The sequence below is a fragment of the Pristiophorus japonicus genome, chromosome 12 (assembly GCF_044704955.1).
Source record: "Pristiophorus japonicus isolate sPriJap1 chromosome 12, sPriJap1.hap1, whole genome shotgun sequence".
NCBI classification, from domain to species: Eukaryota; Metazoa; Chordata; class Chondrichthyes; family Pristiophoridae; genus Pristiophorus; species Pristiophorus japonicus.
This window is the reverse complement of record NC_091988.1, coordinates 101,378,680-101,406,438: the sequence shown is the minus strand read 5'-3', so window position 1 is coordinate 101,406,438 and position 27,759 is coordinate 101,378,680. Positions and strand designations below refer to the sequence as shown.

At 44.1% G+C, this 27,759-nt stretch overlaps 1 protein-coding gene across 8 annotated transcripts in view; it reads left to right on the top strand.

Annotated features, from left to right (window-relative positions):
* The window catches only part of dnah1 (dynein, axonemal, heavy chain 1), a 668,552-nt gene that overhangs the window by 410,122 nt on the left and 230,671 nt on the right, over positions 1-27,759 (top strand). For all 8 annotated transcript variants that reach the window (XR_011596078.1, XM_070895813.1, XM_070895814.1 and 5 more), the window contains 3 exons: positions 8,369-8,527; positions 12,579-12,680; positions 26,386-26,526. Coding sequence is in view for 7 of the 8 variants with exons in the window: in XM_070895813.1 (XP_070751914.1) it covers positions 8,369-8,527; positions 12,579-12,680; positions 26,386-26,526 (402 nt within the window). In the remaining variant the exon portion in view is untranslated. The remainder of the gene's footprint in view (positions 1-8,368; positions 8,528-12,578; positions 12,681-26,385; positions 26,527-27,759) is intronic.

The following is a 27,759-nucleotide window of genomic DNA, read 5'->3' as shown; positions in this document are numbered from 1 at the left end:
TCGTGAACTCCTGGAACTCAAGACTTGTGAGGCAAGATCTGTTGTCACTCACAACAATGTCAGGCAAACCATGAGTAGCAAACATGATACGAAGGCTCTCAATGGTAGCTGTAGACATGCTGGATGACATAATAACACACTCTATCCACTTAGAATATGCATCTACTACGACAAAAAACATCTTTCCTCGGAACGGGCCTGCAAAATCAATGTGGATCCTCGACCATGATTGGATGGCCACGACCAAAGACTCAGCGGAGATTCCGTTGGTACTTTACTTAGCTGCATGCAAGTATTGCACTGATGCCGCATGATTCCAGATCAGAGTCAATTCCAGGCCACCATACATGAGACCTAGCAATGGACTTCATCATGACAATACCAGGATGAGTGCTATGAAGTTCACGTACAAATTTTTCTCTACCTTTCTTCGGCATGATTACATGATTACCCCACCGTAAACAGTCTGACTGAATGGACAGCTTATCCTTGCGACGGCTGTAAGGTTTGGTCTCCTCACGCATCTACATAGGTATGGCAGACCAATCACCACTGAGTACACACCATTTCCCAACTGATAAAATCGGGTCCTGTCTGGTCCAGATCCTAACTTGTTGAGCAGTGACAGGTGTTCCTTCACTCTCAAAAGCATCCATTACTAACAGTAGATCTGCAGGTTGAGGCATCTCCATCTCAGTTGTGGGTAAAGGCAGACGACTCAATGCATCGGCACAATTCTCAGTACCAGGTCTATGACGGATGACGTAATCATAGGCAGAATGTCAGCGCCCATCTTTGAATGTGGGACGATGCATTGATATTAATACCTTTGTTTTTCACAAACAATGAAATGAGTGGCTTATGATCCGTTTCTAGTTCAAAACGAAGACCAAACAGATACTGCTGCATTTTTTTTACCCCATACCCACAGGCCAAAGCTTCTTCCTCTACCATACTGTAAGCTCTTTCCGCTTCAGACAGGCTTCTCGAAGCATACAGGTTGTAGCTTGCCCGATTCATTTGCTTGTTGGAGTACGCAGCCAACCCCATAAGATGAAGCATGACAGGCCAATACATAGATTATAATGAACAAGCAACTTGTTTGAACATAGCAGATTCTTGGCTTTCTCAAAGACTCTATCTTGAGACGCACCCTAGACCCAGTTGTTGCTTTTCTTAGTAATACACGCAGTGGCTCTAGTAAAGTGCTCAATCTGGGTAAGAAATTACCAAAGTAGTTGTGTAGCCCAAGGAACGAACGAGGCCTGGGCGCATTTTTGATGGCCTCGGTTTTCGAATCAGGGGGCCTGATACCGTCAGCAGCAATCTTCCTCCCGAGGAATTCGACTTCAGGTGCCCTGACTACACACTTCGAGCTTTCAGCCTGAGTACCACTTTGTCCAGACCCTGTTCAGATGTTCAGCATTGTCGCGACCTGTGACCAGAATGTCATCTTGAAACGCGACAGTTCTAGGAACGGACTTCTGTAAACTCTCCATATCCCTCTGAAATATGGCTGCAGCCGAACGAATCCCAAAAGGACACCTGTTGTAGACGAACAGTCCTTTATGGGTGTTGATGCAGGTGAGTTTCTTTGAAGTTCGAAAAGCTCCTGTGTCATATAAGCCGATGTCAGATCCAGTTTCGTGAACGACTTTCCACCAGCTAGCATGGCAAACAGGTCATCAGCCCTCGGTAACCGATACTGATCCTGTTTCGAAAATCGGTTAATCGTAACCTTGTAGTCTCTACAAATCCTGACAGTGCCATCACTCTTCAACACAGGAACAATGAGACTAGCCCGTTCGTTAAACTCGACCGGTGATATGATCCCTTCACTCTGGAGTCTGTCGAGCTCAATTTCAATCTTCTCCCTCATCATGTACGTAACAGACCGAGCTTTGTGATAGACAGGCCTTGCATTGGAGTCCAGGTGAATCTGCACCTTAGCTCCCATAAAATTACCAATGCCCAGTTCAAACAAAGAAGGAAACTTTTTCAATATTTGAACACATGAAGTATCATCCACCGAGGACAACATCTTGACATCATTCCAGTTCAGCTTGATTTTCTAGAGCCAATTCCTGCTGAACAGAATTGGACCATTACCTGGGATGATCCATAAAGGTTGCTCATGAATCACACTGTCATATGACACTCGATTGCTGCACTGCCGAGCACCGGTATAAGTTCCTTAGTGTAAGTAAGCAACCTGGCATTGACTGGACTCAGCTTTGGTTTCGCAGCCTTAGTGTCCCACAGCTTGTCGAATGTCCTTTGGCTCATTATCGACTCGCTCACACCTGTGTCCAGCTCCATTGATACAGGCACGCCATTCAGCTTCACATTAATGACTATCGGCTGGCTCTTGCTCAGGAACGAATACAGTCCATGCACTTCCTCCTCGGGTTGCGTATCCAGGCCATCACTGTACTGGTCCTCATCAACCATGCGGTGAGCCACACCACGCTTGCTCCGTTGTGGACACATCCTGTGAAGATGCCCCACTTTCGAACATCCATTGCATGAGTATTGTCTAAACCGACACTGATGATGCTGATGATTGCCCCCACAACACCAACAGGGTGAAAACATAGAAACATAGAAAATAGGTGCAGGAGCAGGCCATTCAGCCCTTCTAGCCCGCACCGCCATTCAACGAGTTCATGGCTGAACATGAAACTTCAGTACCCACTTCCTGCTTTCACGCCATACCCCTTGATCCCCCGAGTAGTAAGGACTTCATCTAACTCCCTTTTGAATATATTTAGTGAATTGGCCTCAACTACTTCCTGTGGTAGAGAATTCCACAGGTTCACCACTCTCTGGGTGAAGAAGTTTCTCCTTATCTCGGTCCTAAATGGCTTACCCCTTATCCTTAGACTGTGACCCCTGGTTCTGGACTTCCCCAACATTGGGAACATTCTTCCTGCATCCAACCTGTCCAAACCCGTCAGAATCTTAAACGTTTCTATGAGGTCCCCTCTCACTCTTCTGAACTCCAGTGAATACAAGCCCAGTTGATTCAGTCTTTCTTGATAGGTCAGTCCCACCATCCCGGGAATCAGTCTGGTGAATCTTCGCTGCATTCCCTCAACAGCAAGTATGTCCTTCCTCAAGTTAGGAGACCAAAACTGTACACAATACTCCAGGTGTGGCCTCACCAAAGCCCTGTACAACTGTAGCAACACCTCCCTGCCCCTGTACTCAAATCCCCTCGCTATGAAGGCCAACATGCCATTTGCTTTCTTAACCGCCTGCTGTACCTGCATGCCAACCTTCAATGACTGATGTACCATGACACCCAGGTCTCGTTGCACCTTCCCTTTTCCTAATCTGTCACCATTCAGATAATAGTCTGTCTCTCTGTTTTTACCACCAAAGTGGATAACCTCACATTTATCCACATTATACTTCATCTGCCACGCATTTGCCCACTCACCTAACCTATCCAAGTCACTCTGTAGCCTCATAGCATCCTCCTCGCAGCTCACACTGCCACCCAACTTAGTGTCATCCGCAAATTTGGAGATACTACATTTAATCCCCTCGTCTAAATCATTAATGTACAATGTAAACAGCTGGGGCCCCAGCACAGAACCCTGCGGTACCCCACTAGTCACTGCCTGCCATTCCGAAAAGTACCCATTTACTCCTACTCTTTGCTTCCTGTCTGACAACCAGTTCTCAATCCACGTCAGCACACTACCCCCAATCCCATGTGCTTTAACTTTGCACATTAATCTCCTGTGTGGGACCTTGTCGAAAGCCTTCTGAAAGTCCAAATATACCACATCAACTGGTACTCCTTTGTCCACTTTATTGGAAACATCCTCAAAAAATTCCAGAAGATTTCCCTTTTACAAATCCATGCTGACTTGGACCTATCATGTCACCATTTTCCAAATGCGCTGCTATGACATCCTTAATAATTGATTCCATCATTTTACCCACTACTGAGGTCAGGCTGACCGGTCTATAATTCCCTGCTTTCTCTCTCCCTCCTTTTTTAAAAAGTGGGGTTACATTGGCTACCCTCCACTCGATAGGAACTGATCCAGAGTCAATGGAATGTTGGAAAATGACTGTCAATGCATCCGCTATTTCCAAGGCCACCTCCTTAAGTACTCTGGGATGCAGTCCATCAGGCCCTGGGGATTTATCGGCCTTCAATCCCATCAATTTCCCCAACACAATTTCCCGACTAATAAAGATTTCCCTCAGTTCCTCCTCCTTAATAGACCCTCTGACCACTTTTATATCCGGAAGGTTGTTTGTGTCCTCCTTAGTGAATACTGAACCAAAGTACTTGTTCAATTGGTCTGCCATTTCTTTGTTCCCCGTTATGACTTCCCCTGATTCTGACTGCAGGGGACCTACGTTTGTCTTTACTAACCTCTTTCTCTTTACATACCTATAGAAACTTTTGCAATCCGCCTTAATGTTCCCTGCAAGCTTCTTCTCGTACTCCATTTTCCCTACCCTAATCAAACCCTTTGTCCTCCTCTGCTGAGTTCTAAATTTCTCCCAGTCCCCAGGTTCGCTGCTATTTCTGGCCAATTTGTATGCCACCTCCTTGGCTTTAATACTATCCCTGATTTCCCTAGATAGCCACGGTTGAGCCACCTTCCCTTTTTTATTTTTACGCCAGACAGGAATGTACAATTGTTGTAATTCATCCATGCGTTCTCTAAATGTCTGCCATTGCCCATCCACAGTCAACCCCTTAAGTATCATTAGCCAATCTATCTTAGCCAATTCATGCCTCATACCTTCAAAGTTACCCTTCTTTAAGTTCTGGACCATGGTCTCTGAATTAACTGTTTCATTCTCCATCCTAATGCAGAATTCCACCATATTATGGTCACTCTTCCCCAAGGGGCCTCGCACAATGAGATTGCTAATTAATCCTCTCTCATTACACAACACCCAGTCTAAGATGGCCTCCCCCCTAGTTGGTTCCTCGACATATTGGTCTAGAAAACCATCCCTTATGCATTCCAGGAAATCTGGTTCGAACCAGTTGGCAGGCTCTGTGCGGCGGCAGGTTTTGCGAAAGCAGCTCTGCCCAAAGACGACGCCATCTTGTTTACAGTACTTCCCGTGGAACTCCGACTCATCGTTGATATCTGCCTCAAATTATCATCCGTCGTCATTCATGCCTGGGCAGTCGCGATGGCCTTTTTCAAATCCAGCGTCTCTGCAGGCAACAGCTTCCTGAGGATCACATCATGGCTGATGCCTATCACGAAGACATCACGCAGCATGTCATCCTGCATGTTCCCAAACTTACACGGCTCAGCAAGACGTCGCAGGTCGGCGACAAATCCCGACACGACCTGGCCCTCAGCACAAACGTGCGTGTAGAAACGGTAACGTGATATGATGATCCCCTCTTGTGGCTTCAGATGGTTACCCACCAACGTACACAATTCCTCGTACTCTTTTTCCACCGGACGTACAGGCGAGAGAAGATTCTTCATGAAGCCGTAAATTTTCGGACCACAAATGGTGAGGAGAACTGCCCTGCGCTTAACTGCATAGGCCTCTGCCTCCGTGCCGTTGGCCACAAAATACTGATCTAGGCGTTCGACAAAATCCGCCCAATCCTCGCCCTCCATGAATCTCTCCAGGATTCCAACCGTGCTCAAGGTTTTTAAATTACCTCGTCGCCAATTGTAATGACTCAAGAGTCACTGTAAACTCACTCAGGTGCAACCTGATTCATCTTTATTCCAGCCGGAGAGTGCCTGCGTGACAAAGACACCCACCAAGCACACTTACCACATGCATGCAGCCCGATGACTTTCGACTGCGGCGCCCTCTGGTATCTGGTGACCCCCAAGCATTAATACATAACACATACGTACAAGGTTAAATGTAGGAGATATAGAACAGAGAGTAAGAGGAACTTCTTTACACAGAGATTTGTGAGGCTGTAGAATTTTCCAGCATTAGTTGTGGAGGAAGAAACTATGGCCTCGATTTTGACTCCCCCCACCCCTGGTAGAAACTAGATGGAGGGCAGTTAAAATGTAATAGGAAATATATTCCTTTCCTGCCCCTGATCTGGTTTTTGCCCCCATTACTACATCCCTCTGTGTGTGGGACATGGCTGTGTGGCAGCCCACTCTTGGGTGCCAGGCCGCTGGCCCGGCCGAAACCCTCCCTGGTGGCCCAGTGGACCTAACTAAAATCTTTGCAGAGCTCGCTACGGCTCTCCCCTTTAAGTGAAGGGGAGAGACGTGGTAATGCACACGCGATTGACAGCTGATGATTGACAGCGGTGGTGACTCCAGCCTGCCTCCACTTCCGCCCCTCTCGTTGTCGATCTTCGGCTTACTGCCCCACTTCTGCCCCCATTATGACCGACTTCTGGTCCGCCTGAATAAAACGACAAAGAGCTACTTTCGCGAAAGTACGCACCTCATCCAGTGTGGCGGAAAAAACACTTTAAAAACGGTTGGTGCGCCAGGTTTCTGGCGGGGCTGAATTTCTACCGCTTGAAGTCAGCAAAATGCCCTTCATCATCTACTGCACCACTCCGTGTAGATTTTTGAAATTTGAAACAACTGTCGAAAGCACCAAACACTTACAGAATCGTAGCAGCAGTCAGAGGAAATCAACCAGCAACTAACCTGTATGTAGTTGATGATCCCTTTAATTAGTGCTGGTTGGGCGGGGTGGGGGGTGGTGGGGGGTGCGTCCTTCCTACTGCTGAATGTTTGTTCAGCTGTGTGAGCTTAAGTTGGCTGGAGCATTGAGCTCCGAAATGGCACCGCTGGTGTCGAATCAGCATTGCACGCTTATTGACATCATGCTCTGCCTGCTCTGCATGACACATAAGAACATAAGAAATAGGAACAGGAGTAGGCCATACGGTCCCTCGAGCCTGCTCCGCCATTCACTAAGATCATGGCTGATCTGATCATGGACTCAGCTCTACTTCCCTGCCCACTCCCCATAACTCCTTATCCCTTTATCATTTAAGAAACTGTCTACTTCTGTCTTAAATTTATTCAATGTCCCAGTTTCCACAGCTCTCTAAGGCAACGAATGCCACAGATTTACAACCCTTTGAGAAAAGAAATTTCTCCTCATCTCAGTTTTAAATGGGCGGCCCCTTATTCTAAGATTATGCCCCCTAGTTCTAGTCTCCTCCATCAGTGGAAACATCCTCTCTGCATCCACCTTGTCAAGCCCACTCATAATCTTATACGTTTCAATAAGATCACCTCTCATTCTTCTGAATTCCAATGAGTAGAGGCCCAACCTACTCAACCTTTCCTCATAAGTCAACCCCCTCATCTCCGGAATCAACCTAGAGAACCTTCTCTGACTGCCTCCAAAGCAAGTATATCTTTTCGTAAATATGATCTGCCTGCTCTGCATTATCTGCCTGCTCTGCCTGCTTCTAACTGTGGCGAACTAATGCCCTCACCAATATGGCATCTGCTGCGATTCGCCCCTCAAGTGCATCAGACGCCATTTCAGTGCACAAACGGCACAAAGGGCGTTGCTGATCCCAATTTCCTGCTGCTAGTTCACTTTTTCAGCTTCGACCTTAGCTGTTTCAGCTCGAAGAACCTGACAAGGCCGGGGACATGGAGACCCTGCCGACCATAACAACATTATCAACATTTTCTTCAGTTTCCAGCGGCCAGGTGGGAACCCAAATGGCATGAGGCCACAGCCGGGTAATCTTGGAGACAGAGCTCGTCAATCGGGGGTAAAAGATAGGTGGCATGCTGAGGATGCTCCCGGTCTAACAACGCCTCGATTTAAAAATTCTCATCCTTGTTGTCAATTCGTCAGTGGCCTCACCCCTCCCTATCTCCGTAACCTCCTCCAGCCCTACAACCCTCCAAGTAATCTGCGTTCCTCCAATTATGGCCTCATGCGCATCCTTGATTTTAATCGCTCCTCCATTGGCGGCTGTGCCTTCAACTGCCTGGGCCCTAAATTCTGGAATTCCCTCCGTAAACCTCTCTGTCTCTCTACCTCTCTTTCCTCCTTTAAGACGCTCCTTAAAACCTACCCCTTTGATCAAGCTATCACCTGTCCTATGTGGCTCGGTGTCAAATTTGTTTGATAATATTCCTATGAAGCGCCTTGGTACGTTTTACTACATTAAACGCGCTATATAAATGCAAATTGTTGTTATTCCACAGATACAGGCTATTTAGTCTATCAAGTTTGTGCCAAACTCTAACTTCTTTCTCAGTACCTCAAAACTGTAGAACTCTTTACTGCCTTAGTCAACCCCCCTCCGCCCTCCTATAGGCAATTGTTTCTTGCAATATGTAACTTGGTCTTTTAACTGGATTTCACAGTAAAAACACAAAGCATTATACCTTTCTTTGAACAGGGACTCAGAGGCCCCCCACATGAAAAACTGAAACTTGTGGGTGACTTAATCGAGCCATGGTTTATTTTCTCCTTGCTCTGGAGTGTTGGTTGCACTGGTGATGCTGCAAGCTATGCTATTTTCAGCCAGTGGTTGAGACAGAAGATGACGCAGGAGAAGGTATGTTCATTTTAAATGAATTGATATATATTGAGATAAGGAACTCTAGTGTTGAAAAGTCAATTATCTCCAATTCTCTCCTTTCATCCTACCATCATGGTTTCATATACTGTTTCTTTCCGCCTTCCCATCAAAACACACCCATATGTGACTAAAATCTCTAAAAATAGTTCTTCATTAGATTTTCTCCATCTCCTTAGCCTCTAAATTCCTCTTGAGACCTAATAAAAGTGTAAGTTAGTTTCCTTGCAAATATATTTTCGAATAGTGTGTCTGGAACTTCCGACGTGTGTGAACAGTCCTGCTAGCATAGATCTTGTGAACAGGAAATTAGGACATATGGATGATGCCAGTTCACTGATCATTTTATACGAACACCATTTGCGGCTTTGAATACAGCTCTCACAAAGAATGTGCAAGAGCCTTATTATGCATTTTTAGTAAATGTATGCAGTGCCAACTCACCCACCCCCGCCACCCCTCCCCCCACTCCCCCCACACTTTCTGATTTTCATGTGGAAAACCTGCCTGGCGTTAAATCTATCCATTCAAAGTGGGCATTAAAGGGCAGCAGTTATTTATATTAATACAAAAGCAAAATAATGCGGATACTGTAAATATGAAATAAAAACAGAAAATGTTGGAAATACTCAGCAGGTCAGGCAGCATCTGTGAAGAGAAAAACAGAGTTAATGTTTCAGGTCGATGATCTTGCATTAGAACTGGAAGAAGTTAGAGTTCTTTCTTACTCCTTTCCCTTTTTCCCTGTCTCTGCACCTGCCCAAAAAACTGCCAAATCTCCAATTTCTTCCAGCCCTGATGAAAGGCCAACTCGCCAACTCTGCTTCTCTCTCCACAGATGCCACTCGACCCGTTGAGTGTTTCCAGCACTTTCCGTTCTTATGGATGTTTCGTTCTGTGCTAGGTACAAGGATCTTCAGACAGAGTATTTAACTGGATTAAAAACAGAAAATGCTGGAACATAAGAACATAAGAAATAGGAGCAGGAGTAGGCCATTACGCCCCTCGAACCTGCTCCGCCATTCAATAAGATCCATGGCTGACCTGATCATGGATTCAGCTCCACTTCCCTGCCCGCTTCCCATAACTCTTTACACAGGAGTATTACAAGACAAACAATTTGACACCGAGCCACATAAGGAGAAATTAGGGCAGGTAACCAAAAGCTTGGTCTAAGAGGTAGGTTTTAAGGAGCATCTTAAAGAAGGAAAGAGAGGTAGAGTGGTTTAGGGCAGGAATTCCAGAGCTTAGAACCTAGGTAACAGAAGATACGGCCACCTAGATGCTCAGAACGGCAGAATTAGAGGAGCGCAGATATCCCGGCGGGGGTGGGGGGGGAGGTGGGGGGCGGGGAGGATTGCGTGGCTGGAGGAGATTGCAGAGATAGGGAAGGGCGAGGCATGGAGGATTTGAAAACAAGGATGAGAATTTTGACATTGAGGCTTTGTTTAACTAGCAACCAATGTAGGTCAGCAAGCACAAGGGTGATGGGTGAGCGGGACTTAGTGCGAGTTAGGACACGGGCAGCCAAGTTTTGGATGGCCTCAAGTTTATGTAGAGTAGAGTATGGAAGGCCAGCCAGGAGTGCACTGGAATAATCAAGTTTAGAGGTAACAAAGGCATGGATGAGAGTTTCAGGGGAGGTGCAACGAGACCTGGGTGTAATAGTACATCAGTCATTGAAAGTTGGCATACAGGTACAGCAGGCGGTGAAGAAGGCAAATGGTATGTTGGCCTTCATAGCGAGAGGATTTGAGTGTAGGAACAGGGAGGTCTTACTGCAGTTGTACAGGGCCTTGGTGAGGCCACACCTTGAATATTGTGTACAGTTTTGGTCTCCTAATCTGAGGAAGGATATTCTTGCTATTGAGGGAGTGCAGTGAAGGTTCACCAGTCTGATGCCCGGGATAACAGGACTGACATATGAAGAAAGATTGGATCGACTAGGCTTATATTCAATGGAATTTAGAAGAATGAGAGGGGATCTCATAGAAACATCTAAAATTCTGACGGGATTGGACAGGTTAGATGCAGGAAGAATGTTCCCGATGTTGGAGAAATCCAGAACCAGGGTCACAGTCTAAGGATAAGGGGTAAGCCATTTAGGACCGAGATGAGGAGAAACTTCTTCACTCAGAGAGTTGTGAGCATGTGGAATTCTGTTGAGGCCAGTTCGTTAGATATATTCAAAAGGGAGTTAGATGTGACCCTTACAGTTAAAGGGATCAAGGGCTATGGAGAGAAAGCAGGTATGGTGTACTGAAGTGCATGATCAGTTATGATCATATTGAATGGTGGTGCAGGCTCGAAGGGCCGAATGGCCTGCTCCTGCACCTATTTTCTATGTTTCAGCAGCAGATGAACTAAGGTAAGGGCAGGGACGGGCAATGTTACTGAAGTGGAAATAGGCAGTCTTAGTTATGCTGCAGATATGTGGTCAGAAGCTCGTTTCAGGATCAAATATGGCATCAAGGTTGGGAACAGTGTGGTTCAGCCTCAGACAGACGTTAGGGAGATGAATGGAGTCAGTGGTTAGGGAACGAAGTTTGTGGCGGGGACCGAAAACAATGGCTTCGGTCTACCCAATATTTAATTGGAGAAAATTTCTGCTCATCCAGAACTGGATGTCGGACAAGCAGTCTGACAATTTAGAGACCATGGAGTGGTCGAGAGAAGTGGTAGTGAGATAGAGCTGGGTGTCATCAGCGTACATGTGGAAACTGACACTGTGTTTTTGGATGATGTCGCCAAGGGGCAGCATGTAGATGAGAAATAGGAGGGGCCAAGAATAGATTCTTGAGGGACATCAAAGATAACGATGTGGGACCGGGAAGAGAAGCCGTTGCAGGTGATTCTCTGGCTACGATTAGATAGATAAGAATGAAACCAGTCGAGTGCAGTCCCACCCAGCTGGACAGCGGTGGAGAGGCGTTGGAAAAGGATGGAGTGGTCAACTGTGACAAGGGCTGCCGACAAGTCAGGAAGGACGAGGAGGGATAGTTTACTTATGACTTTGATGAGAGCCGTTTTGGTACTGTAGCAGAGGTGGAAACCTGATTGGAGGGATTCAAATATGGAGTTGCAGGAAAGATGGGCATGGATTTGGGAAGTGACAACACGTTCAAGGACTTTGGAGAGGAAAGGGAGGTTGGAGATGGGGTGGTAATTTGTAAGGATGGAGGGGTCAAATGTTTTTTTTTAAGGGGGGTGATGATGGCAGATTTGAGGAAGAGGGGAACAATACCTGAGGAGAGAGAACCGTTAACAATGTTAGCTAACATGGGAACCAGAAAAGGAAGTTGGATCTCTCACTCTCTCTCTCTCTCTCTCTTTCTGATACACAAAACACAACTGTACGTCTGCAGTTCAGGGCAAGGAAACAGATGTGCCAGCTTTCGCTTTTCAAGGGAAAGGAGGGAGTCTGGTGCAGGGGAGGTCACAACTTTCCTTGTGGGGCCCAGAGGAGCACTCCTCCTCCTTGCCCCACAAGAGAAGGTTTTAGATTTATCTGACGGACATTTGACCAGCAGCAGACCTGTTCCTGCCCAGCAGGAGTGCCACAGCGCTGTCCCTGCTCAGGCCCCAATTAAAACTGCATTGAAATAAAAGGACCCCAATTTGTATAAATATATGAGGCACACACATACTGTGCATGTAAGTAACCTGCTTGTTTTTAACTGTCCTGCCATACAATTTCCGCTGGGCAGTGGGATTAAAATCGACCCCTCTGTCTCTGTTACACACACAGATTAAACTAGAGTTAAACAACATTTCACACTTTACAAGACTGGGGAGGATTGGCATTCCAAAAAAGACTTTACAATATTTCTAGGTTTTTTTTGGAATGCCTTTCCAAGGTTGCTAAAACAGAACAATCAAAGCAAATCTTCCCCATCAATATCTGAAGAAACTCTTTTAACGTGCTGAAAATAATTATCACAAATACTTGCTAATCATTGCTTTGTGACTTCGCTTTTGCACTGTATATAAAAAAAATGCTTCACTTAATAACCCACTCTTCCTATGACAGATTGCTATTTCTTTCCCTGAGAATGGGCTGGTGTATGATTACCAACTGGATGATGCTGGATTCAGCAGCATAGATCACGAGGACGAGGAAACCGAGAAAACAGTAAGTAAATGGCTGGGGCTGCGCTATCAGAAACTTCAGTCTTTGAACTGATCTACTTGGATAACCTAATTACATTTTTGTTCTAATACTTTAAGTGAGTTCCTAGAAAGCAGTTACTAGATGGAGAGAATTGGATGTGAATAGAAACAACTTCACAACAGCCCAAAGAGCCTGTCACTCATGTATGTGTATTTTTATTCACAATCCTTCAGTTTGAAACAGCAAGCATTACCATTGTGCTATACATAAATTTCTTGAACCCCGGTATAGACTCCAACCTCCAGATATCTGTTAATCAAGATTTAAACACTTTGCAAGCTTCCAATCTTCTAGAGAAAGTACTTAAATCCCATTATTACATTGCAGCTTGTGTCACTCCTGTGTACCCATTAGTCCGTATATAAACTGCCTGAGCCACTTTGATCAAGCAGCTGGCAATCTGAAAGAAAATCAAACAGCCACAATAATTAGTGTGTAACTGTCCTCAGGACCTATTGTTAACATTCAACTGCCAGTGAGCCTCCTTCCTCCACTGGTTCACAATGACACGCTTCGAGTAAGACACTTGATTGTGGAGTATATATGGAGTATAAATGACCGGCCCAACTAGACATGGAGAGCGGCTTTCGGTTTCTAGTTCTATCTTTCAAGCCCTGTGAAAACCATGCTCCTTTATACACTGTTTATATGAATGGACTGTTTTCAAGAGATTTTGCCTACATCAAAGGTACATGTCAATGATAAGACCTCAAAATGTAGCTGTTCCTGAATCTCTTGAAAACACTCCATTCATATAAACACTGTAGTTGTTTATTCCAAAGCTACTTCCCTCAAACAAGACTTCCTGACTTAACTGTTCTTGAATCCTTTAAAGAGTAGGCTTTATGAACCTTTATCTTTCTATGCTATAGTTAATGAATCCCTCTGCCTATGCTATTACACTAGCCACTAAAGGTACACTTTAATCACTCATGGCTGACATCATTATTCTCTCTTATTTCCTTGCACAGTACTTTTCATATATAACACTCAAGACACTAAAAGCAGAAGACAAGCCATGTTTCCCTCTCCCGTCACTTCAGCGCCATCCTGTTTATCTTGAAAAGTCCGTTGTTCTAAGATACAAGGAAGTTTGACTGTTAACCCTTAACTCCCCAAGATGTCCAACATATCACTCACTCGCCAGGATGTCCAACACCTATTTAGATTACTTTCCTTACATGGAGTTTAAAGGGACAGGCCAGATTAGATCAAGATCCACCTGAGCAGTTAAATATAATAACACCACATTACTTGTAAGCAATGATATGGGAGATTAGTTAAGGGCAGATTTACCAAGTGGATAGTACCAGGGGGAAATTTCACTCACTGACCATCCATATCAGGAAATCCTGGTGCGCTGCCCACAACTTTCCGTCCATTGAAATCACCATCTGCACCTTGTGCTTGGAAAATTAGCCAATAATGTTTCATAATATTTTTGAGTCCACCAATTAAATAAGATATATAATGTCGAGGAAATTTTAGCTTAAATTAACTCAGGCGGAGGCTTTCAGAGTAGTGCTTCGAGAGAATTTTATTTTACTAACGAGATATCTCGGAGAGCTTGCTCAGTCCGTACCGAGGCAATAACTCTGAGTTTTACAAGTAAACCCGCTCTATCTTTATACAGTTGAAACAGGAATTTTATCTAAAACACACCACACATGTACATTAATCATACATTCTTGTAAATGCAATCAAAGCAAGAACTTTATCTCAAACACCTCACATGTGCATGAATCATACATTCTGTAAATTCAATCAAAGCAAGAACTGTATCTAAAACACCTCATATGAGCATTAATCATACATCCTGTAAATACAAAGGTCATTCCAGGAGGCACACTTTATCTTGTCCTTGCATAGTTTCTCCCTGTCCGTATTCTGATAAGCAGGGTATCTGGAAACTCATGTAAACACTGGATAGTCATGTATCTACAACATTCTTTGTTCCAAGATCTGAGAGGTTTGGGTGTTTTTTTTTCTAGCTCCACTAATTCTACAAAATCAGCAAAAAGTGAACTTAACCCTTTCCTTTAAAATAGGACTTAGATCGTTTTCTTCCACAATTCCCTCCTTGTTGATCTTTTACTAGATCAACACAGTTTCTTATATATTCATTTTATTTTCAAAAGGGGGTTCATACCCCTCAGGGTAGGGTCGCATTTTAAGACATTCCTCTTCATTGTAATCATCTACTTTTCCCTCTATGCGATTTAACCTTCCTTTCATGGACACACTTTTCCTTTCTACTTGGGATACCAGGCTCATTACTTGACTAATTAATTTTTTCAATTTTATCCATATTCCACAAATGATTATTAACAATGTAAGCATAACTACGCCCATGATTACTATGGGGTGTACAGCTAGCTTCAGTACTGCTGAAGCTTTTGGGGACCATCCGAAAAACACATCCCACCAGTGGTGTACTGTCAAAGAGGTGACTTCATCTGCGATTCTTACTAGTTGCCCCTTCTTGTAACTCATTTCGACTCTAAATTGGTGGATGTCTCTGCCTCGTTTTGACAGAGCTTCCTCAATTTGCTTGTCATTACGTATCAAATTGTGCAGTCTGGTCAAATTAATTACAGGGGGTAAGGGTTCAATCTTGTGCACAGACAGATATTTTTCTACATTTTGCCATTGCCCAAAGGTATAAGTTTTTTTTTCTTCTGGGTCATACAGGGTGTAGACTCCTCTCACGCATTTATTAATGGGGGGCCTATACAAAATTCCATCCAGATAGACAGGTTTATTTCCGGTCACACAGACCTCATTCTGTCCTATTTCCGTAATATCAGTGTCATTTGTTGGCTTTAGTTCCCATTTACATACTCCAATGGAGTGCTGTAATGAGCATGGTTCGTATATGGCAGTCTGATAAGGACATACCATTCCGAATGGCCACCTAGCACATCCCCTATGGTGATGTGTCAAATTCTTTTCATCGACCCAATCTCCTTTAAATTCTGGGTACCAAAAGTTCTGTCCAAACAACTGGGGCATTACTTGGAACTGACACCAAATTTCTTTTCTCGTCTTATTTACTATTTCCATAGTTATGTTACATCCTTTTGAATCACAACTGGTATATCTTTCTTGGGGTTTAATGGTTAAATTAAGAAGCTTATCCTTCTGATTGATTTTCAGCAACCTTTCCCATGTGTCAGCATGGAAGGATAATATTTTCCTTTCTAGCTCGGCTCTCAATAACTGTCTGATCATTTCTTTAAACATACAATGGGTGTACCTGTTTACCCCCTGTTGTTCCTTCATCAGGTTTTCTATTTCCTTCTCTATCCTTTCATTCTGCTTCCAGGTCATTTCGTCTGTGACGTAACCTGATATCTGCAGTTGCTGTAATCCTTCATCCCAGGCATTTCTTATTTTTATGCCTTCCCCTACCAGTCCTCCGATGACCTGGATTTTATTTTGTAGGGTTTCGATATCTATGGAGTTCAATGCTCCTATTCCTGCTCCCACTCCACCTAACACAGTCCCTAACACATCCCGTTTCCTTCTCGGGGGCCTTTCTTTTCTCAAAGATATCTCAACACTGGTTGTGTTGCAGCCGCCTTTCTCCTTCGGGGGATATTTAATTTGTATTGTTAAGTTTAATACGCCTGGGGACTTTACCACTGGAATGCAGGTGGTCAATATTCGTTTCAAGTGTCCCGTATCTCGCGGGGAATGCTTATTTTTATTATGGGTCCATTGTTTAGTATAGGTTATTCCATTTATTATTTTCGTGAGGTTCATACACTTTACCCATTCTCTGTTTCCTATTTCAAAGTAGCAATCTTCTTCCGGTCTACATAATGTGCCATTGGTCTCTTGACTCTCATTTTGGTCCGTGCTGGTTTGGCAAGTCATGTTTACCTTCCAGTTCAGGGATATATTAAATCCCTCCTCACTGGTCACTTTCACTTCTCCTGATCGCTGATCTATCCCTACTCCACAAGCCTTACACATCACTGTGAAGTTCCCTACCTTACAATTTTTTTCTTTGGGCATGTAAAGTTATCTTGCTGCCTTGCCTTATCACTTTTCCCCCACTCCATATCTCCCTTCCATACTTTTCCTTCTTCAAGTAATTCTTCTTCCTGTCTGACTCTCCTTACTGCTAAAATGATCAGAACGCCCAATATCCATTTATATTTTTTCCAAAAGTCCCACCTCATCTCTTTTCTGTTTATTTCTATAACACTCTTGAACTAATTCCTTACAATAACAACACGCAAGCACAATAGTAACAGTAACCAAAATAATAAATGCCCAGGCTGGCGCACAAATGAGTTCTGACATTTGTCCCTGGATTTTTGAGTAACTATAGATACTTTTAAGTCCAAAATACACAATTGTGAGTGAACACAAAATAAGGGCAGGTACAGTTCTTTAGCGAGAAGATGGCTGTTTTCTTAGTCGGGCGACCGTAGCATGTCCTAGTTCAATGCCTTTTCTTTCGGCTGTGCTTCGTCAGGGAAATAATATTTGCAGCGGGTTGCATGCACCCAGTTTGGGTGTTTTTCCAACTTCAAAGCGGTTCGTGTTGTGAGAATTATCTGATATGGTCCTTTCCACCTAGGAGAAAAGGATTCTTTGTTTAATGTTTTTACTAACACTTGATCTCCAGGCCTGAAAGGGTGCATATTTACTTCCGACGGGGGCACCTGTTTCTGCTTTATTTGTTCGTGTAGACTCCTCGCTATTTCACACATGGCTTGAGCATACTTTAGTGATTTTTCATCATTCCAAATTAATGCTATTTTTTCAGCCACCAATGGTGGTTTTACACCGGTAGGCATTGGTCTTCCCAACAAGGTTTCATGTGGTGTCAAACCAGTATTTCGGTTTCTTTGGTTTCTCATTGTATACAGTACCAATGGTAAGGCATCTGGCCACTTTAGTCCTGTCTCCTGACATACCTTTGTAAGGGTAGATTTTATTATCCCATTTACTCTCTTACCATTCCCGAGGACTATGGTTGATATGGTATATGTAACTTCCACTGGAATCCTAATGCTTCTGCAAGATTTTTCACTATTTTTCCTGTGAAGTGTGTTCCCCTGTCACTGTTGATTCCCATAGGTATCCCATATCTTGGTACTATTTTTACTACTGTTCGGGCATCGTCTCTCCTAGTGGCGTACGCTTCTACCCACCTTGTGAACATATCTACTATGACTAATAGATACTTGAGACCTGATACTGGAGGCATGTGGACAAAATCAATTTGCAAATTTTCAAAGGGCATTCTTGGTTGGGGTAGATGATCATATTCAGCAGGTGTTTTACCTCTGTTATTTTGTTGACAAATTTGGCATATTCTAGCAACTTTTTCAATTACTACTGTTATTCCTGGTGCATACCACTGCACACCAATAGCATGTATCATCCCTCCCTTGCCCATGTGAGCCTGACCGTGTGCTAGGCGAGACAGGGGCAAAAATAGAGACCTAGGGCAAACAGTTCGCCCATCAGGGTGATACCAAATGTCGTTTTTGAGAAAACAACCCTGGTTTTCCCAAGTTCTTCTTTCTTGCATAGTAACTTGTTGTTGGGCTGTTTTAAATTGTTGGATGTCAAGTATCTGTGGAGGGGAGACTGAGACTGCTTGAAGGCAGTTTGCCTGTGCCAAAGCGGCCTGTTTGGCTGCTTCGTCAGCCCTCCTATTTCCTACTGATACTTCATCCTCACCGGTTGTGTGAGCTGCACATTTGATAACGGCTACCTTACTTGGCAACTGAATGGCGTCTAATAGATTAAGCACCAGTTGAGAGTGCTTAATATGCTTTCCACCAGAGGTGATAAAGCCTCTGATTCTCCACAGTTGTCCAAAATCATGGACCACACCGAATGCATATCTAGAATCAGTATAGATATTAGCAGTTTGATTTTTAGCTATTATACAAGCTCTAGTGAGGGCAAACAATTCAGCAGCGTGAGCCGAGGTTCCGGGAGGCAGGGCAAATGCTTCAACAGTTTTGTGGGGGTTTACAATAGCATAGCCTGCCAAAAGCAAATCATCCGACGGCCTGTACGATGATCCATCCGTATAGAGAATAAGATCAGGATTGTCCATGGGCTCTGTGAGCAAATCTGGTCTTGGTAAGGTGGCTATTTTCAGCGTTAACAGACAATCATGCTGGTCTGGATCCTCTACTTCTCTAGTAGGAAGAAAGGTGGCTGGGTTTACTACCGGTGCGCGTCGAAAGGTATAGTTAGGGTGTGACAGCAGTAATACTTCATAACCTGTTCTTCTAGATGCTGTAAAGTGCTGTGTGGCAGCTGAATTCAAAAGTAATAACACAGCATGGGCTGTAATGACAGTACATGGATAGTCCAAAACAATGGATACCGACTTCTCCACCATGACCGCAGTAGCAGCTACAGCACGTAGACTTGCTGGCATTCCCCTTACTACTGGAGGCAGCAAAACCGAATAATAAGCAACTGGTCTATTTCCCCCACCATGTTCTTGGGTTAGTACTGCTGTTGCAAATCCTTCTTTCTCATTCACATACATCTGAAAAGGTTTTCCATAATTCGGAAGTCCCAACGCCGGAGCATTAGTAATGGCTTTCTTTAACTGTTTAAATGCCTCCTCTCTCTCTGGGGTCCACTCCACCTTGGGTTGGGCATCATTTAGGGCAGCTGATCTTAGGACCGCATCCCATTCTCGATAATCAGGGATCCATTGTCTACAGTACCCAACCATCCCCAAAAATGACAAGATATCCTTCTTTGTCTTTGGTATGGTGGCACTTTGAATTGTCTGAATTCTTTCTGGTCCTAGCTGCCTCTGCCCTTGAGATATGTGAAAACCCAGGTACTGGACTTGAGTCTGACAAAATTGTAACTTTTGTAACGACACTCGGTGCCCTCTTTCACATAGGTGCTGTAACAGTTTCAGGGAATCTTGCATGCACTTGTATCCGTGGCTAGAAGCCACAAGCAAATCGTCCGCATACTGCAACAGCACAGACTGGTCCGATAATGAACAGTCTTCGAGGTCTCTTTTTACTGCTGCTGCATATACGGCGGGGCTTTCGGTGTATCCTTGGGGCAACCTGGTCCATGTGTACTGCTGTTTCTTGTAGGTGAAAGCAAACAGATACTGGCTCTCTTGATTTAATGGGATGGAGAAAAAGGCTGAACACAGATCTACCACAGTAAAGACAGTTGCTGTTGGTGGGATAGCAGATAGTATAATGTTGTCCGGTACCACAGTAGGTGATAGGGACTACTATCTTATTAATAGCTCTCAGATCTTGCACGAATCTCCACTCATTCGGCCTATTAACCTTTGGTATGGGCAGTATCGGAGTGTTACACGGGGTCTGTGTCTTTTCTAGAACTCCTTGTTCCAACAATGCAGAAATGACTGGCTCTATCCCATCTTCTGCCTCTGGAGGCAGTCTATTCTGCCTAATGCTTGGTAACACGGCGTTCTTTATCAATTGTACCCGATGGGGCACTGCAGAATGTACTTGCCCAACATGATTCTTATGTTTTGCCCAAAGTTCTGAAGATACTTGATTCAATGCCATTGGCAGCTTAGGGCTTGGTTGTCCAGGGGGTTGCTGTTTTTCAAAAGTGGAGGCATGACTTTTACCTTTCCACTGGAGAATCCCCCTGGTGCGGGTGACAAATTCTATCTGAACATTCTGCAATTCTATTACTGCCCAAGGTTGATAGCCTTGTTGCTGTTTTTCCTTTTCTATTTCTACAGTTATCGGACCCATATCTTTGGGTTTCGCTGGCGGTTTTACAGCCAATGTCAGATGGGGTGTCGAGTTCTCTTCTCTAAACCGCTGCAGCTGTAAAAGTGTCAAATCCATGGCTACCCCCAATCCTTCTGGTCCAAAATAAATGCGGGCGTAGCTTCTACTATTTCTTCTTTATTGTACCAAACACTGGTAAGTTTCAGCTTTTTGTCGAGTGTACCAGGCTGTACAGTGAAGCTGAACTGCCTCAAAGCTTGTCAAAATTATATACATCAATTCTTCAGTATTAGAGTCAATTTTAGCTTTTAAATTTTGTATAACTTCAAGTATCAAGGGGGAATAGAAGTTGCCATTCAATTGCCAACAATAGAGGGTAGCCTTTTCTTTGTTATCTTCCCTTTTCTCTTCTTCAATCCCATTAAAGAACTGATGGATTTTATTTGGAGGGAGCTCCATGAACATCCCTTCCTTTGTGCAATAAATTGTGGCTCCTAGTTTGCACAAAGTCTGTCTTCCTAATAAAGGGAGAGGTGTTGTTTTAGAGACTATCAAAGTCTCATTATTAACTTGTTGTCCTTCAATTATCAATTTGGTAGGTTCAGATAAAAATTCTTTCATGGGGATACCGGCCACACCCATACTTAAGACGGTGGTGTTGCTTACAGGTAATCCCACAGAGGATGGTACAGAAGACATAGTAGCACCGGTATCCACCAGGAACTTCACATAAGTGTCTCCCACTTTTACTACTGCTAAAGGGTTTTCTTCTATGTCTGCTGATAAGCGGAGGGCTGCCGCCTGTACCACTAAGCCTCCGGGGCATCCCTATGCTGATCGGTGCGGATTGGGGTTAGAGAACGAGAATTGAGGGGCCAACGAAGGTGGAGGTTCGGGGAAATCCCCTTGTAATCCTCCGAGCTGTTTAGGTGGGCATCTGCAATCTCGAGCCCAATGCCCTTTCCTTCCGCAATTTCTACACTCATCTTGGGAGCGATCTCGTTGGGGCCACTGTCCCCTTCCTCTTCCTCGTCCTCGTCCTCCAAACCCTCCTCTATTATTCTGTACTTGTCCTCTTCCCGTTTGCTGATAGTATTGACCTGTTATTTTAGCCTTGTTGTCTTTATAGGTGAATAGTCCCTCCCTATCCATATTGGCCAGTACTGTAATTGTCTCTTTCCAACTTTTTCCTTGCCAGTCCAAAACCTTTATTTTGTATGTTCTTGCTTGTTGTGGCAACATACAATTTATCAAGGTTTGTACTGCCAAAGGTTCATTTTGATCCATCGGTATTCCTGCATGTTCATCCCAACTGTTTTTCCATCTGCCTGCAAAATCTATCATTGATTCTTCTGCTTTCTGCAAGCAGCGGGTGACTTCCCCGATATCCCCATAGCCCCTTGCAGAATTGCGTTCTTTCCTCGGTGTTTCAGCCAATGGGTTAATGACTCATTGCCGTTATCCAGCAAGTCATCATTAACTCTCCAGTCTCCATTTTCCCCTGGTGGGATGTGGAACATATCTTTTACTCCCTGCCAGGAAGATCCATAGGCCGCTTGCAATAATAATTTAACATCTCCTGGGGGTGGATTGTAAATTGTACACGTTTGCTCAAGCCAGTTGTGAAATGCTATCGGTTTCTTTACCGGATTTGGGGCGGCCGAGATCATATCTCTGGCTTCTCCAGGGGACCAGGGTTTCAGAACTGCCATAGTTCCTATCATTACCCTAGGATTTTGGTGGACGGTAGAGTCGGCTGCTTCTTTTGCCGTTTGTAGCCTTGTTTTGTGAATACCTATCCTCCCTGTGTCCTGGTTTGCTACCACTCCCTCTACTGCCTCGGCTTCCCCTGATCCTGATGCTCCCGGACCTCCTCCCCCGGCTTCTCCATTACGTGGCTGATCCGGAGGGGCTGCTAGTTCCCCCGGGGCTTGATTTCTATGGGCCGTGATTATTTCTATAATTTCCTGCCAACTATCTTGTTTTGGGGGTTCTATACGGGGATAGAGTCCTACTGCTGGTGCTGAGGGGATAGGAAGGCCCGGAGGACTATAAGAGGGAGGTTTTTCATTTTCCCCTCTTCCTTTTCCTTCTGATTTATTTTTAGGGGGTTGATGCCTCTTAGCAACCTCTGTCCATTTTTTAAAACAGTTTTCCATATAGTCCCTATCCCAAGTAGGGTCTCCCCCTCCTTCCTTGGTTGTTTTTCTCCATTCCTCAATCAAAGATAACTTAAAACTTCCTCCATATGGCCAATCCCCATCAGACCAACCGTACAAATCGCTACTAAACGTTATCGCGTATCTGTCGTCTCCTGTTTCTTTAATTACAGTGTCCGCCGGCGAGCCGGGCGGCACAACGGGATCTCCTACCTTCTCTCGTTGCTTTACTACCTTACGGATTCTTTTCTCGGTCTTAGGATGTACTTTCATTCTTTCAATCAAGAGGTCGTCTTTCTTTCCTTTTTTAGGAGCTGGGCGCGAGCGCCCTGCTCGACTAGAGCCGTTTCCCATTCTTCCGGGTGCAACGTCTCGCGATCTTTTCTGAAATGAGAGTTAGGACAATCCTACAAAATATACAGTAATTTACAAAGCGCTCACCGGTGTTCTCTTTTCCGCTCAGCTCGGGGTCTCCTTTTGCCTTTTTGTTATTTTAGCTTCTTTGCGGTAGCTACCTTATGCCTCACCCCCTCCAGGGGATCTCGGCAGCTCGTCCCCCTTTCAGCTAGGACGGCCTAGGCACCTTCCTCCTTTCAGCTAGGAAGGTCCTTAAAATTCCTCTTTTCTCTTTAAAAGTTAAATTTAGTTCTTTTGGATCTCGTATTTTAGAGATCCTGCCTGACTACGCCAGAATCTGTCGAGGAAATTTTAGCTTAAATTAACTCAGGCGGAGGCTTTCAGAGTCGTGCTTCGAGAGAATTTTATTTTACTAACGAGATATCTCGGAGAGCTTGCTCAGTCCGTACCGAGGCAATAACTCTGAGTTTTACAAGTAAACCCGCTCTATCTTTATACAGTTGAAACAGGAATTTTATCTAAAACACACCACACATGTACATTAATCATACATTCTTGTAAATGTAATCAAAGCAAGAACTTTATCTCAAACACCTCACATGTGCATTAATCATACATTCTGTAAATTCAATCAAAGCAAGAACTTTATCTAAAACACCTCATATGAGCATTAATCATACATCCTGTAAATACAAAGGTCATTCCAGGAGGCACACTTTATCTTGTCCTTGCATAGTTTCTCCCTGTCCGTATTCTGATAAGCAGGGTATCTGGAAACTCATGTAAACACCGGATAGTCATGTATCTACAACATTCTTTGTTCCAAGATCTGAGAGGTTTGGGTGTATTTTTTTTCTACAAAATCAGCAAAAAGTGAACTTAACCCTTTCCTTTAAAATAGGACTTAGATCGTTTTCTTCCACATATAAGATAAGTAAATTGCAAGAGTTTCCTGTTTTATCCTTGGAGCTTTAAGCCGCTTCTTTTGTGGGAAAAGTGAATTACAAATTTGTTTGTGGTTATTAAAATTAAGCATTGTCTGAATTTTATCACCAGTCATATGAGAATGTGAGACACAATGATAAAGGTTAGTGAAAGAAAATCAACAGTATTCACCGAGTAGATGCAGTGAAAATACCGAAATGTGAAAGGCTTCATTAGATTTGAACAGCTTAATTCTTGCATCTCTGACAGGGTAGGGGATTACACATTGTTATCAGTTTATTGTGCCTACACTGATTAATACAACTTCTTAGAAAAAGAGGAAACCATCACATGATATAATACAAATTTCCTATATGGGAACCATGTCTAAGATAACCTCCTACTTTCCAGCCCAAAAACTCAACAACAAAAAATCTATGACCCACGTACAAGATAATGGTCAACATTACAACAGACCCTACCGCTCAAAATTATTTGTTCAAATGCAATAAATGATCAGTCTTCAATTAACTGACTGGGCCAAGATCGGGAGAAGATGTAGCCCCTAACTGAGCAACAGTACCATCCATTCCAATGACTCGTGTATAAGATGACCCCCCCACCCCCTCTTAATTTTAATGCAAACTGTGATTTAAATTTATAGCCTTATAAGCAAGTGTATACAGAATGAAGGAAGACAACAGCATTAATCCAGTTTGTCATGACGATGAAGAGCTCAAATGTCAGGTAACAGAAACTAAGATTTAGGAATTTAGGATTGGAAGGGAACATGGATGAACCTTTTTTTAACCCAAATGGGAATAAGAGGTGTGGAGTAAGTTCGAGGATGTAGCATTAATCAGTTCCAGAAACAATTGGATTTGTTTCTGCACAGAATGAAATGAAAGACACTATGGCTGGATTTTTGACTCGGTTATGCCTCAGTTTGTGCCCCGGATGGACGGTAAATGGTGTTTCTAGGCATAATGCTGGGTGTCCAGCTTTCATCACCCGGCCGGCAAATTCGGCTCATTGTTTGCGCAAAAACTTACTGCTCCATCATTGAGATCACTGAGATCATGACGTCAGTCGTCGTGAAACGCTCCGCTACTGCCCAGGATGCAAAATTCGGCCCTTGCCCTCATTTAACGACTGCCCCACAAAATGTCTGAAAAACCAGGCGTTCCCAGGGTGCAGCAGGCAGTATTGGCAGTTTAATATTTGGAGGGATGAGGATCCTACATCGCAGGTCACATTGACTACAACGGTTGCGCACATCACACTTCGTGAAGCTCCGGCTTGCAAACTTCACTTTTATCTGCCCTTACAACTTCAGTGAGAGAATTTAATGGGGGCATTACTAGTTCGACAGCATATCATTCTCCATGCTATTGTCAAGCTAGAAGAAGGGCTCTTGGCCATGTCGGCCCACGGATGAGGAGAGGCCGAAGACGTCTGGGGAGGAGAGCTAACCCCCCGCTGGGCTTACAGGCATCAACGCTCATACCTCCAGGTCTCTGAGGAGCAGTGTATGAGAAGGCTGCGCTTCTGAAAGGAAGTGCTGACAGAAATATGCCATCTCCTACAAGTAGACCAATCGCTCTGGAGACAGCCTTCAATACACCCCTCAACAGGTATCTGAATTCATTGTGGTGTGCTGCATGTTGCATAGCTAGATCACCATGTGGGGCCAGGCATTGCCAGGGGGGATTGCAGGCCCACCTCAGGAGGAGGAGGATGATGATGAAGAGGAGCCTGGCGAGACCCCCATTGGATAGCCACACCATCCACAGGGGAGGCAGCGTGGAGATACTGCCGGACCAAGAGTCACACATCGCCAGCTCGTAATGGACCGGTTCTCCTAAATGGAGAAACTGAGGGATGGAGCTAATACTGGACACGCTATGTGCCCCCATAAAGACACATCTCCGGTGAACGTTGGAATGATGCACAAGCCACCAATGGCAAAGGATCAAACAGACATTGCACTGCAACAAAGTAACAAAAACTCCCCCCCCCCAAAATAAAACCATACAATAGACAACGTTATGTTGCAGGCACTGAACAACAATGAAGTTCCTTAAATCAACAAAACCTTTTTAATGCCGCAATTTTCGGCTGGAGCACAAAAACTGAGGAAATCTGAGGGCTCCAAGATTGACATTAGCCGATGTCTTGGAATCAATCTCCTCCTGCCCTCTAAGTCAGGGAAAAGGCAGAGAAAGGCTTAAAGCAAAAACATTTTAAAAACACAGAAAAAAGCTCTGCCAGTAACCTAATTCCCTTCTTTATTTTAACCCGTTGTTAGTAATTCTCATTAAGTTATCCAAAAGCTCTTAGATTTCTTGCATGTATATTACCACGTGGATCCCAGTGTAATATAGATCATTTCCATTTTTAATGAGCAACTGAATAACGATGATGAGAATCTGCATGTTTATGGAAGCTTGTGATGAATATATCTGTGCTGCCTGAATGTTCTGGTTTATATTACAGATCCAGTGGATTAGTTGGATGGCACATGCACCAGAAGTAGAAATTGCACCAGACACCAATTACTCTGACATCATCGTTCCAACCCAGGACACCATACGCATGTCATATTTGCTGACGATGCTTCTATCCAATAAGAAACCAGTAAGTTACTCCTTCCAGTTTATTTGAGGATGCAATTGATCTTCTTAGTGGCATTATCTTTGGAATCTATTTAAATTTGCAAACTCAGTGGTTCAATTGTTAAAAGCACTGCCCACTGTGAAACGTTGCCAAGAATTGTCTTCAATCACTGTCGAAGCTGATCTCATTGTGGGGTGATGGTTGGGGTACTACACTCAGCTTCAATAACCATAGTTTAGAGGGAGGAAAGATCCACCAGGGTTCCTATTCCTGATCACTATTTAGTGACCCTCTTTAAAAAGTGTGTGCATGTGGAACAGTGTGTGAGGACAACATCAGATTCAGCCTTGCTGTCTGTCCACAGCTTAAATAAAAACAAAAAATGCTGGAAACACACAGCAGGTCAGGCAACATCTGTGGAGAAAGAAACAGAGTTAACGTTTTGGGTCGATGACCTTTCGCCAGAACTTTCCCTCCCAATACCCCACTGGGACAGTCACTGGCCAACCCTTCCCTGCCTGCGGTATGTAAAAAGCAGCGGGCATCGGAGCTTAACATGCTACACTGTCTCCGCTGACCCCCAGGGACAGTCATGAGAAAGGTGGTTGTCGTCCCTTTGGATAGCAACAGTAAACAAGCTAAGTTTGGAATGGTAAATGGGGATGGATCATTTTTACTGGTCAGCGAGACAGTAACGAAAGGGCACAAATAAAAGAAATATCACAAAATGAAGGTTACAAAAAAAACCCTCTTTACACAGAGTGGCTAGAATGTGGAATTCTCTGCCACAAACTGTTGATGGGCTCAATGGCCTGCTTCTGTGCTGTAACAGTCTATGAGTAGACAATCCTATACTTGGGACTCGTGGACTTTTTTATGAACCATTATTGCCTCAAAGCTTTACCCTATGAGGCAAATGTTGGTACTTCATTGCCCCTTGCAGTGATTCTCATTGTTTCCAGATTACAAACTTATTACTTGATTGTGAATACTTACATTTGAAATTGGCACAGGATCATAACAACAACAACTTGCATTTATATAGTGCCTTTAAGGTAGTAAAACATCCCAAGGTGCTTCAGACAAAATTTGACAGGAAAGTTTATTTCACTCTGCCCGATGTTCACATCGCAGAGAACAGGTTAATTTGTGCTTTGTTACAAGAAATCAGGCCAAAGAAATCAGGCATTAATGAATACGAAAGAGTGGGAAGACTCCTGGCTAAAGCTACGAGCAATGCTCCTACCACAAGAG